At 55.6% G+C, this 13,110-nt stretch overlaps 1 protein-coding gene across 1 annotated transcript in view; it reads right to left on the bottom strand.

The window, feature by feature from the left end:
- POLE (DNA polymerase epsilon, catalytic subunit) overlaps positions 1–13,110 on the bottom strand; it is a 61,671-nt gene that overhangs the window by 7,506 nt on the left and 41,055 nt on the right. The window contains exons 33-41 of the mRNA XM_044444308.1: positions 7,458–7,598; positions 6,387–6,540; positions 6,187–6,293; positions 4,653–4,829; positions 3,576–3,799; positions 2,930–3,150; positions 1,957–2,161; positions 1,659–1,832; positions 741–866 (exon numbers count right to left, since the gene is read on the bottom strand). Of these exons, the coding sequence (XP_044300243.1) occupies positions 741–866; positions 1,659–1,832; positions 1,957–2,161; positions 2,930–3,150; positions 3,576–3,799; positions 4,653–4,829; positions 6,187–6,293; positions 6,387–6,540; positions 7,458–7,598 (1,529 nt within the window). The remainder of the gene's footprint in view (positions 1–740; positions 867–1,658; positions 1,833–1,956; positions 2,162–2,929; positions 3,151–3,575; positions 3,800–4,652; positions 4,830–6,186; positions 6,294–6,386; positions 6,541–7,457; positions 7,599–13,110) is intronic.

Genomic DNA, 13,110 nt, shown 5'->3' with positions numbered 1-13,110 from the left:
GGAACAGAGGATCAGGCAAGAGCAAATGGCCGGCAAATCCTGAGGAAACCTGCTCTGTCCTGCAAAAGGTTATTTCAGGTCGCACTTTTAGGATAATCCCGGCCTTTTGTGTGCCGCACAGACTGAGAACGGGAGTGTGGCACTGTGGGTCCCCCACGACTGCACCTTCCACGACAACTCCCGGGATGCCTGACCACTCACTGGGGCTGCTGGGCGTTGCCCAGAACAACCAGAGGGCGACGGTGGGAGGAGGCTGCTCTGGACACACCAAAGAGCCACTCGGGCGCCAAGCTCCGCTTCTGCTCCGATCCGGCGCCACTCAGTGCCTGGTTGCCGTATGTGGAGCCAGGCGTGCTCCACCGAGCCCAGTGGTTCTTGCCCGGGCCGGCAGCAGCTCTGCAGGCACTCAGGCACAGCCCTGCTTTGAGATATGGGGACTGATCCCGGGACGCCGCGCAACGGGAGGGTGCTCGGCCACCAAGCGGGGACCTCCCCCTAGAAACCCCAGCGGTGCTGCCCGGAAAGGGACTGGTGCCCCTGCGAGGCTCTGGAGCAGGTGCAAGGGCTCTGGAGTACTAAACAGGCTCCGCCGGGGCTGCGCTGACATGCTCGCGGCTCTGCCCTTCGGCTAGCTGCCAGTGGGCAAAGAATCGGGACTGCTCCTTCTGGGCAAGGGAACAGCCTGCGGGGCGGCGGGGCTCTGGCAGAGGCCCTCAACGCGCTGCACCCGCCAGGCACACCTGCTGGTGATGTAGTCCACGTAGGCGAGGGCATCCTCGATGCGGCGCTTCTTGGTGCACAGGATGACGCGGCTGAAGTTGGCGTAAACCACCAGTGAGCCGAGGCGCTTGAACTCCGCCACCAGTCTGAGGCAGGAAGAGTGGGGAGGGGGCGACAGTCAGGGAGGGGCCGCGCGGCAACGTGCCACGGGGTACTTCCAGCCCATCCCGGCCAGAGATCTGGCCAATATGCAACTGGAACTGCACCTCGGCGAGTGCTCTTTTCCATCTTTATCCTAACTTGTGACATTAAAAAGTTCATGGGCACAACCGCCATCTGCTTCTGCTCTGGGCCTGCGTTGGCATCATTAGCCCAAGCTCTCCACCTCCAGCCTCCAATTACATAGTCTGTCTGCTTTCTGCACTGGCCCGCTGGTGACGTCCAAGAACGCAGCCATCCAACTGGTGGCCTGACCAAAGAGGAAGGTCAGATGCCAGAGCACAGGACTCGGAATAATCCGCTCAAGTCGCAACAACCCAGATTCAGGCTGGACATCAGGGAGAGCTTCCTCACTGCCGGAGCAATACGACAGTGGGACCAGCTGCCTGGAGGGGTGCGGGGCGCTCCCACACTGGCGGCATTCAAAAGGAAACTGGGCAGCCCCCTAAGCGGGGTGGTGACACTGGTGTCCTGCACCAGCAGGGGGTTGGACTCGGTGGCCTCCATGGCCCCTTCCAACTCTCCTATTCTGGGATTCGGTGTTCTGGCCCATGTCCTCTTCGATGGAGTCTAACCTCCTTGCTCGCTTAGGATGTCGCCTACGTCCTGATGACCCACCGCCCCTTCGCCTCCCTCGAACCGTCTCGCACGGCACAGGATGACGCAGGAGCACGTGCCCCCCCCCCCCGCCCTTCACGCATCCGTCCGCCTGCACTCACTGAAGGAAGAGCTTCTTCATCATGTTGTGCAGCATGCGGTGCAGGGCAGGGTCGTGGAGAAGCGATGTTGGGGAGCGCAGCCAGCGGTAGAAATGGATCACCTGGTTGTCAGCATAGACGTTGTGGTACTGCGTGATCTCCTTCACCCAGCCCACCACCACACTCTTCAGGACCCTGCACGGGAACACGAGAGACTTGTGGCGTGGCGAGAGATGGAAGGAGCCCCTTTGGCTCCGACACGCCGACGGGGCGGCCGGGGAAGCGCGGCAGCCCCAGAAAGCCGCCCTGCAAGCCAGACCTGAAAGTGTTGGAGCAAAGGGCCGCTTCGTCGTAGCTGGCCGGGGCGCTGGCTGCCTGGTTCCCAGTGACCATGTCCTCCAGCGATGCCTGCTGGATCACGTCGAAGCTGATGCACATGCTGGAGGCCCCTTCCATGTCGTTGATGTGGTGGGACTGCAAGATGGTGTTCACAGCAAGGCTCTGGAGGTCCAGTTCCACACAGACTGCAGAAACGACCGAGCAGCCTGGGCTCAGGGATGGGAAGGGGGCGCTTTCTACGTCCACTTCGATGGTCAAAACGTGCAAGGTCAATCCCCACCCGAAGGAGAGCTGAGACAAGACCGGGAATGCCCTTTCTCGTGTGCAGCTCTCTCTCTCTCTCTCTGCGGCTAAATCCTCTTGCTGGCTTCCCAAAGGGAAGCAACGGCTGCCAGTTTGACACTGGCTACCAGCTGGTCTCACGCCAATCAGCTCTGTCTCTCCCACACCACCACTGGTCTGACTTGTGGCCCAGAGCCCTTCTGCATATGACCATTTAAGAAACCTCAAAACCGCATCCAATAAAGATGCTCCTTCATGGAGACCGGAAGACAACCGGATTGGGGCAGTTGCTGACTTGCGCGCCAAAAAAGCACGCTGCACCCGGGGACTTCAAAGAAGATGCACTTGCTGATGGGTGGCAGGCCCCAATACGCTGCTTGCAACAGTCTGAGGGTTACGCAGATGCCGCTTTGCCAGTCCAACTTTCCTCAGCAGCCAGAAGCCTGGTATTGGGATGAGACCCGCCACAATGCCTGGGCTGAAGCAGCCTCCGCCCAGCCTTACTCCGGCCTTGACTACGTCTGAGAAGCAGCAAGGAATGCGGGGCTGGGCCATGGCTGGGCCATACCTGGGCCTCAGTGTCAGAAACAGTGCGCACATTCCAGAATCCAGCAAGAAGCAGCAACTCCTTCCTCCAAGTCTGCTTTGCTCGGGGAACTGGCCCTGCTCACCTGTGGAATAGCAGCCTGGGTGATTGATCTCGACAGAGACTCTCTCGTCAAGCTCCATCACTAGGCGACTGTCGTCCGCCTCTTTGCCCCCCAGGTCGGGGCGGGACGTGGGAGAGATCCACAGAAGGTGATTGTGGCGGTGGAGGTGACGGGAGAAGAACAGGTCTGTGCCGAAGGTGGAGATGTCATCGGGGAGGTTCCCGATGGGGATGTGGTAATACCTGGGCAGAAGCGGAGGAGGGTTGGTGCGACAGCCCCAGAATGCCAGCTGGGAGCAGGACGGACAGTGCAGAACCTGCACCACATCCCCTTTCCATTGAGACTTCCCTGCATTACGTGAAGCCGCACTGCAGGGATCTCCAAGGCTTGGACCGGCCGTGGCCCAAGCGACCGCTCCTGGATGCGCCCGTTTGGAGCCCCGTTTGGCACACCGCCCCCTGCAGGCCTGGCAGGCAGTGCCACCTCTTGACTGGCCAAGAGCCTCCCCTGCCGGCTCGGCCCACCGCTTCCGAGGCACCAGCTCCAGCCACCGCCTTCGGGGCCCGAGGAGGAGCGCTCGCCCGGCGAATGTGGACTTCAGGAGCAGCTGCAACTGTCTTGACTCCCACACCCGCTGCCCCCCGAGGGAGGCTGTCCTCACACCCACCTGCTCATGTCAAAGGCCTGAGACAGGCACGTGTCCAAGCTGAGGTAGCGGCGGATCATGTGCCGGGCAGCGTGGCGCTGCCAGTCCAGGACGCTGTAGCTGATGTCATCGGAGACCTGGACTGGGACCAACGGGAACTCCTCCAGGACTGGCATGCCACCCGCCAGCCGCTTCAGGTCCCAGTTCGACTGCACGGCAATGAGGGTGGGGCCCCTGCGCTCATCCTGGGACAGACAAGGCAGAGTCTCTCTCGGGGTCGGGGCAGAGGGGGAAGGTACATGCTGGGGCAGGAGCGGGGGGTCTGCCCTCTGTGGAGCAGCAGCAAAGCAGGGCAACAGGGTCTTGGGCAGCTCATCGCCTCCCTTGCCCTGGAGCGGCCTGCCAAGTCCAAGAGGAGCCCTCTCGGCAGCCCAGCAAGTCGGAGGAGCACCTCCTACATTTACAGCATGCTTGTCCTCTTGGGAGCCCAGGGCAACAGGCATCAATCACAACCCCGGGAGGCAGGTGAGGCTGGCCGTCAGTGACAGGCCCAGAGCCATGGAGGGAGCTCCATGGCTGGGGGGGCGGGAACCCCCCCAGGCTCCCAGTCTAGCCACCACACTACACTGGCACAACCCACAACCACATGGTCAAGCTGAATGCACCAGCCTTTAGAGAAAGTGGTGACTGAATCTTGTGTTTCACTTTTCTCCTTTAACGGGGGAAGCCTTTTCCTTCCAGGCAGTGGCTGTAGGATTAGCAGCCCGCCCACCCCTTCGAATAAAAGCCTGCCCTGCTGCTGTTTGCCCCTTTGGGGGGGTGGCGAATCACCCAAGTATCTGCATTTGTCCTATGTGGGGAGAAGGTAGGATTTTAAGGAGACACCGAGGGAAGGGGAAAAGGCTATAGCCCCCCACTGCGAAGGCAAGCAGCCACTCTCCTCCTCTCCTCCCACCCGTGAAGCTCCATCCCAGCAAAAGGGGACGGTCGGGAGGTCCTCAGACACTGGTGCCAGACAGGACACCCAGCCCCTCCAGAGTCTCCGGGGAAGCCCTGGGCTGAGTGAGGAAGAGTCGGCACTGGATTCTCAGTCATCACCTTGTAGCCCAGCAGGAGGCGCTGGATGGCCCTGTAGACCGTCTTGCAGTCCGTCTCTGCTCGGACTTCAAAGGTGTGTTTCCCTGGCGGAAGCAGTTCTGGGCCCACCTTCTCCATCATGGCGCTGTGCTCTGAAGCATACATGCCGGTGAGGTTTGGCATCTGGTTGCTCCGCACCTATGTCAACACATCACGTTACCTGGGAGAAGGAGGGACACCCTTGCTGGCCAAAGGCCATACCTGCAGGGACCACCGGAAGCCTGATCTTGGGTGAGGAGGGGTAAAGGGGAAGGCACATGCTGTGGTGACCCAGGCTCCCAACTGCATGCTGTGGGGCCTGGAGAACCCTGGCAGTCATCGAGAGAGACAATCCAGAAACCAAGGGGAGGGCAGCCAGCATCAGGCGGCGAAGAACAGTGCAGCCTGCTGCAGGTTCCCAGACAGCCGGGCTGTTCCACTCGCTGTTCCCATGGTTTCCCTGGCTTCTGCACAGTTTGCTCCCTATTTAAAAAAGCTGAAATGCTTCTCCGAAGGTCTCGTTACGGGCAGTAGGAGCTTCGAGCTACAACATGCTGGTATATTTTGCAGGTTGTCCCTGCCCCTGAATGCAGCTCCCAAAGAGTAGCTGCCCACCTCGGGGCTTGAAGGTTTTTGTGGACAAACACGCCGCCCCCTTTTCTGAGCCACCTCCACTGCACAACGTTTCAGGATGCTCTGTGGCAGGGCTGGATCCGGGCTTTTGTGGTGCTTGACACAGGAACACTGAACAGCATTGGGTAAAATCCACCAGGAAGTGTTGCACAAGCAAGCCAAGTGCCAGGGGTGCTCACGTAGCACAGCACCCCCGGTGCTGACTGGGCAAGAGCCAAATGCCCCCCATGCTGCAGCCCAAAGTGCCCAGCCTCAACCCCCTGCAGAGGGGCCCTGCCCGGTCCCTCTCCTCCCAGACCGTGTTACCACTGCCCCGAATGTCTAGGTCTGTCGCATTCCTTTTATTCTCAAAGCGCTTCAGAAGCTTGCGCCTGCTTTCTACAAATCGTGCCGAGATCCTTTTAGGAACCGAACGGGAGGGGCACAAGGGAGCTGCCCAGCACTGGTGGAAGGGGAAGCAAGGGGGCCCACAAGGCCCACGGGGCAAAAGAGGCTCCCAACGCCGCTTCACAGCTGCAGATGGGCAGGTGCTGATGCCCCTGGATCAGAAGGCGCCCCCCTCAGTGCTCTCAGTGGCCTTACAGCGCTTACTCATCATTCGCACTTGTGATAAGCAAAGAGAAAACTGACTCGTGGCGACAGTGTGAATGGGGGTGGAGAGAGGAGGACTCTTAGGGATGTCAGCCAAGACAGGGAATAACAGCCAGGCCGAGCTGTGCACAGTCTTGCAGAAATCTCTCTCCCTCCCCCAAGAACATGACTCCGGAGAGAAAGCAGCACATTTGGGTGCTTCCACACTGGCCCCACCACAGAAGGAAAATGACACTCAGGTTCCCCTGAGCCCCAAACATCCCTCCCAAGCCCCTGCTGCCACTGCACTCACCGTGTCCAATATGAAGACAGACGCTTTGCGTTGAGAAGGGATGAACAGACCCAGCAGTGCCTTGTTGCCTTGGGCGTGATGGTACAGGTAGATGTGCCGGATGCTCCCTGAGGACACAGAATGGGACCTGCATCAGAGCAGGGCTTCAGAGCTGTGGGCTCTCCTGCCCTCAGCAGTGCCCCAGGGTGCTGCCCCCTTACCTGGCTCCAGGTAGCTGAACTGGGCCAAGGAACGCATCTCAAGGTGTTCCAGATCGAAGGTATCTGACTCTCGGCCAGTGAGGTGTTTCACCAAAGTCCTGTTGACCATGCACAGACAGCCCAGGCGAATTAAGGCCCGCAGCAGTAATGGCACCTGGTGAAAAGGATGAGCATCACAGGTGTGTCTGGCTCAGGCTCCCCAGCTTTAGCTGCTACCCCTTCAACACTAGAGGAATTGATTTTTATGGCCCAGATTGGCAGAAGATTCGAGATGTGTAAAAACAGAAGCAATGCTTAAGGAATAATTCCACAAGACCCATTTGAAAAAGGCGGTAAAACAAAGCCAGGCCCTTTTCTGATTCCTACCTGGGTACAACTATGAATAGATACCAGCTAGAATGGAAAATGAAAACAAGATGACAGTGCAGCAATTGTTCTGCCCTTAAGCACTACACAAAAATGGCTACTTAGTTCAGGACTGGAGCAGCCCCAAATTCCCAGTCACCCTCAATGGATCTCCTTCCGGTCCTTCTGGCCAAAGAGGGTTTTAAAGGGAAAAGTAAAGGTTTCCCCTTGACATTAAGTCCAGTCATGCCTGACTCGTGGGGGCGGTGATCATCTCCATTTTCTAGCCGAGGGAGCCAGTGTTTGTCCGCAGACAGTCTCCGCGGTCATGTGGCCGGCATGACTAAACACCGAAGTGCATGGAACACTGTTACCTGCCCACCGAAGTGGCACCTTTTCATCTACTTGCATTTGCATGCTTTTGAACTGCAAGGCTGGCAGGAGCTGGGACAGAGCAACAGGAGCTCACCCTGTTGTGCAGATTCAAGCCGGTGACCTTTCGATCAACCAGCACAGCAGTTTAAACCACTGTGCCACCTGCATCTCTTCAAGAGGGTTTTACACCAACACAAAAACCTTCAGGAAACATCTACTAGAGACCAGAGTCGCACAGGCCCCGAAAGTCTGTGAGCCCCTTTCAGACTGCCATCAGCCCTCATAAATGTGGCCACCGCCCTGGGCTCAGCAATCCCCGCTTCCTGGGCCAGTCAAGCCCAAGGGAGTTACCTGGGTCTCATACACCCCCTCGATGTCTGGAGCAGAGAGGCTGGCGCTGATCTCATTGATGTGCTCCTGATACATGTCCTCGGGCACCGAGTACTCGTACAGGTTGTAAACCAAGCTGGAGCGAGGAAGGACTCTGTTCACCTGCCAAAGGAAAGACCAGGACTCAGGCTGGGCTCTTGCACTGGCCGGCCGGCCGGCCTGCTGGGGCAGCTCTAATTGTGCTCTCCTTTTCTGCCGCGGCAGGGAGTGGGGACTGTCACCAAGCTCCCCTGCATGCGGAAGGAGCAAGATTAGCAAAGAAGGGCCTGGTACAAAAGGAAGTGAGCCCAGCAGAAGACCACTGTTTGAACAGAGAGAACAGAGTGCAGGGGTGGGGGGCACGCAGGCAGTTGAGGAAGGTCACTCTTTACCTTCTTCTGTCTGCAGAGCATGTTGCTCTTTCTGTTTCAGGACGTAACTGTTCCGACTTAACTTTTTCTCGCTAGGTGAGACGTCAGAGGAGGCTTCAAAGCATGAGGTTTAAGGTGGGATGGACTGGGCAGGATGCATCATTTAGCATGGCCAGCCTCACAAGGGCAACTCCTTTGCCAACTGTGTGGAAATTGCCCTGGGTTCAAACCCACTTGGGTACCACTAAGCAAGGCAGGTTGCTTACCTGTAACTGTCGTTCTTTGAGTGGTCACCCGTGCATTCACACATATATGGGTGCTGTGCCTACGCAGTGCCTGTATTCGGAAAGATTTCATAGCTATAGTGGTTTTTGGTGGGAACGCTGCACCTCCTCCCCCCTGGTATAAATGTGTGGAGTCCAAGCCAACTGAAGACCACCCATTCACCCCCAGCTGGTACCAGCAAGGAAATGTGAGTACCGTAAAATTGCAAAAATATCGACCCAGTCACTGACACCGAAGTGGGACTGGTGGGTGGGTTGTGTGAATGCACAGATCACCACTCGATGGGTGACAGTCACAGGTAAGCAACCTGCCTGTCTTCGCCGTGGTCTCTGTGCATCCACGTATATGGGTGACTAGCAAGCTTACCCACCAGGAGGCGGGACAGTGTCGTTACTGGAGAACAGTAGATAAAACGGCACGGCCAAAGGAGCAGTCCTGTCTGGCTCTGACGTCTAAACGACAGTGCTTTGCAAAAGTGCCCGGGGTCGGCCACGTAGCAGCTTTACATACGTCCTGTACTGGGATGCCTGCATGTAGCGCAGATGAGGTCGCCACGGCTCTGGTAGAATGTCCCTTTGGAGCAACAGGCAAGTCCAGTTTGGCTTACTGGTACGAGAGCTGGATGATTTCCACAATCCATTTCGATAGGCACTGAGTCCCTATTGGTGTTCCTTTATCATGTTCAGAAAATTTGATGAACAGATGTTTGGTTTTTCTGAACGACTCGGTTCGGGACTGATCTGCACGCATCAAGGCAGCGTAAGGAACGCTCGATTGGTGTTGATGGTGCTGGAAAGCATGCTGGCAGGATGATGTCTCGATTAAGGTGGAACGCCGTTGCCACTTTAGGGAGGAATGTCGGGTCTGTGCGAAGAACCACCTTATCTTTATGGTAACTGAGGTACGCGGGGTCGACACAAAGGGCGCAAAGCTCACTAGCCCGTCTTGCTGATGCTATGGTGACTAGGAAGGCAGTCTTCCATGAGAGTAGTCGGAGATCGGCAGAGGCCGTGGGCTCAAATGGCAGCTTTGTTAAAGCTTGCAGAACGATGGACAGACTCCATGTCGGGATGATCAACCGGATCGGAGGGTGAAGGTTTTGTAATCCCCATAGGAAGTGACATATTAACTGGTGGGAGAAAACTCATGAACCCTCTATATGTTCTCTATAGTACAAAACGGCTGCAACATACACCTTGATGGAAGGTTTGAGGGCTCTGTGGTGTAACGAGAGTAAGAATTGCAAAATGTTTTCAATGGTTGCAGATTCAGGAGAAAAGTTGTTAGTGGTTGCGAAGCATGTAAAACGCTTCCATTTCACACCGTATGAACGTTGTGTGATCGGCCTCAACACGGACTGCAAGATGAATTGAATGTCTGGGTGTACGTTTGTCGATCCTGGGGTTATCGTCGGTACCAAAGTTGATGCCGGTGCCGAGATTGGTGTTGTCGGTGCCAAGACTGAAGTTGGTACTGAGGCCGTCATTGATGTGAGACTGCTGATGATTCCAAGGCTTTTGTCGAGGCCAAGGCTGATGTCGGTACCAAAGGAATTGTATGTGTGGAGACCGCTATCAGTTCAGAAGTCACTGAATGAGCCACGCTGTTAATTTCAGGGTATGTAGGTCTGGATGCTGAATTGGACCTTGCTGTTGAATAATGAGATGTGGAACTTGCGGAAGGTGGGTGTTTCAGGATAGTTGAAGCAGAAGGGGAAGCAGAATGGGTAGAGTTGGGTCAGTTATCCACCAAGATAGAGGTTGGAGGACCGAGCACGGAGGGTGCAATGGTTGGTATAGCGAATCGTGCTTTGGATGGAAGCTGCAGTTGACCCATAGGTGGAGCGATCTCATCTGCAGGCTCGCATTCGTCACCACGGAAACCGTGGACACCATATGACTGAGCACCTGCTGAATCGCACGTGCGGGAACAGTCCGTTTCGTGATGTGGTTGTGCACAGAGCATACAAGTCTTTGTATCCAGTCCGACGGAAGGCAGGCTCTGGTGTGGATCGAGTCCAAGCGTGCTCCAATGTAGCTGATGACCTGAGAAGGAACAAGGGTGGACTCCTCGTTATCGATGCACAATCCTACCTGATGGAGTAAAGAGCAAGCAGTTTTGATTGAGGCTACGAGGTCCACTTTGGAGGATGAAACTAGCAGCCAATCATCCAGGTAGGGCTAGATTTGTACACCCTGAAGGCGAAGGTGGGCACAGACTGAGGCCATACGTTTTGGAAACACCCTCGATGCGGTAGCGGGTCCAAAGGAAGAACTTTGCATTCATGGATGTTGGTACCAACAGTGAACCTCAGGAAGCGCCTGTGTGTCGAGTGGATGCCTGTATGGACATAGGCGTCTTTTAAATCCAGGGATGGGAACCAATCCTCTTCTGTGAGCAACGGAAAAATATTTTGGAGCATGGTCATCCTAAATTTTTTGGTACTGATGAATCTACTGACTCCATGAAGGTCCAAGATGAGTTGAGCACCTCTGTCTCTCTTCAGTACCATAAAGTACGAGTAGAAACTGTGCAGTCTCTCTGAGCGGCCAACTTTTTGAATCGCTCCCGTGTGAAGCAGCTCAGTGACTTCCTCCAGCAGGTCTGGTGAAGATGCTTGTGTGGCGGATCACCGCAAGAGGAGGCACAGTTTCAAACTTGATTTTATATCTGTGCTCTAGAACTGAGGGAACCCACTGATGAGATGTGATGGACTCCCATATGGGGAGATGACGTTGCAGTCTATCCTCAAATGGAAGAGGTGAGTTCAAGGAAGGAGGAAAGGTTCGCACCACCTGCCAATGCTGGCAGGTATCAACGTGCTTTCTAGTTGCTGGTACCAAGGCGCTTTGGAGTGGTGGGGATGGGTAGGTCGTTGGTGGAAGGGTTGCCGTCCCATGGAGTATTATTATTATTACTATTATTACTATTATTATTATTATTATTATTATTATTATTATTATTATTACATTTCTATGCCGCCCCTTGCCGAAGCCTCGGGGTGGCTTACAACACAATAAGATACATTGAAATACAATAGAACATAATAAATTACCACTAAATACAAAAATACAAAAAATACACTGAGATACAATAATATAAAATTAAAATTAACAGTATAAAATAAGTAAATAAAGAATATAGGAGGAGAAAAGAGAAGGAAGAAGAAGTTGCCCAGGCCAGATCATATATTTTAACCATTAAAATGATGTTTAAATAAAAAGGTCTTTACCTGGTGCCGAAAAACCAGTAACGACGGTGCCAGGCGGACCTCTTTGGGGAGTGAATTCCATAGGTTGGGTGCCACCGCAGAGAAAGCCCTCCTCCGAGTACTTACTCTCCTAATTTCTTTCATGGAGGGTTCCCAGAGAAGGGACTCTCCCGCAGATCCCAAGGGCGGATTGGTTATACTTGTTCCATGGCCACTTACGGCACTGCCGAGAAGGGTCCACCCCATCCTGCGAGCGGCGAGGCGTGCCTTGTGGGTCAAGTCCAATTTGCCGTCCGTCTTAGCGTGGGAAAGTCTGGTGCCATCGAAAGCCATGTATTCCACCCTCTGCTTCGTCTCCTGAGGGAGATTGCCAGCTCGGAGCCACATGTGACACCAGAGGGCCACTGCGCCAAGCGCCCGAGAGCCGCAGTCAGCATGATGCCTCACTGTGGCCAAGTGTTGTTTGGAGAGCTGCATTGCCTCCCCGATGAACAGTCTGGCCAGGTCTCTTTGTTGGTCTGGGAGAAACACAGCCAGGGTACTCCATCTTCTGCCACAGAAGATATTGATATTGAACCACGGCGGCCTCGTAATTGGAAATCCAAAGTCCGAGTCCCGTAGCAGAATAGATCCGGTGAGACATCATGTTATTCCTTCTCCCTTCACAATCTGTCGGCGCATGTGCTCTCTTGTCTGGTGACCCTGGGTGGACTCCATCACCATCGAGTTGGGCTGCAGAGGGCACAGCAAGAAGGGGATGTCCTGCTCCCTGACCAGGTACATTGACTCAAGCGCGGGGAGGTCAGGTGTGGATGGTTTGGTAGATGCCGTGATTCCGTCATGGCCTGACGTAAGGTGGGAATGACGGGAAGAGCTACTGGGACCGCATCCTCCATCCAGATAATGCCTGGATCCGTATGTTGCTAGATGTCAATCCCGAGAAAAGACAACATATGGTCCAGAAGTTCGGAGAAGCGACCCAGGCTCTCACCAGGCAATCCCAGGTCTCTTTTTGTAACTTTTTTTTTGGGGGGGTAGAAGTTGAAGGGAAAGAGGGAAAGGGGAGGGGGAAGGGGGGAGAAGAAGGTTCTTTGTAGTTAGGAATCGGGCAGGAAACACCGATCCCGCGCTGCAAGAAAGACTTCCGCCCACCTCCAGCAGCACGCCGCTCCATCGCGCTGGAGGAAAGAACCGCCGCGTGTGCAACCAGATGCTAGCAGACGTGCGCTCCCACGACGTCGACGGAAGCCAGCGTAGGCGCACGCGGCGCCAGAGCATGCTGCCCGCTGGCCCAGGTGATCGGGCGCGCGCGGTGCACGACAGGGCAGGACTCGGAGGCGCCCTGCGGACACAAAGCAGCAGCCGGGGCCGGCGGCCAAAGGGCGGTGGCCAAAGGGGTCGCCGCCGTTTGGGGGCCGTTAGGGGGACGAGAGGGGGGCTAGGCTGGCCGAGGACTCTTGTTGAAATAGGCTTGCCTACCGCTGAATCTTAGGGAAGGGGAAGGATTTCCCCCCCCCTTTCTTTTTTTCTTTTTATCGTTTTTTTTTCTTCTCCTCTTTCGAACTGCTTTATAATTTTACCCTGCTTTAATCAGTGCTTTGAGTCATCCCTGGCCATGTCGACGTTTATATATCCTGGGGAACCCACGGGCGCTGCTATTGGCGTGGTCACGGGCAATGGTCGTTACAGCAATAGGGGCCTAATGTGTCCACGTAGAAGAAGGATGGACAGATGGCTGACACCTGTCCCTCCTTCTGGTTCTGCCCCC

This window comes from Varanus komodoensis, unplaced genomic scaffold (assembly GCF_004798865.1).
Source record: "Varanus komodoensis strain SLA01 unplaced genomic scaffold, ASM479886v1 scaffold44_3, whole genome shotgun sequence".
NCBI lineage: Eukaryota > Metazoa > Chordata > Lepidosauria > Squamata > Varanidae > Varanus > Varanus komodoensis.
The sequence above is the reverse complement of the archived record's forward strand: the minus strand, read 5'-3'. Positions and strand labels throughout refer to the sequence as shown.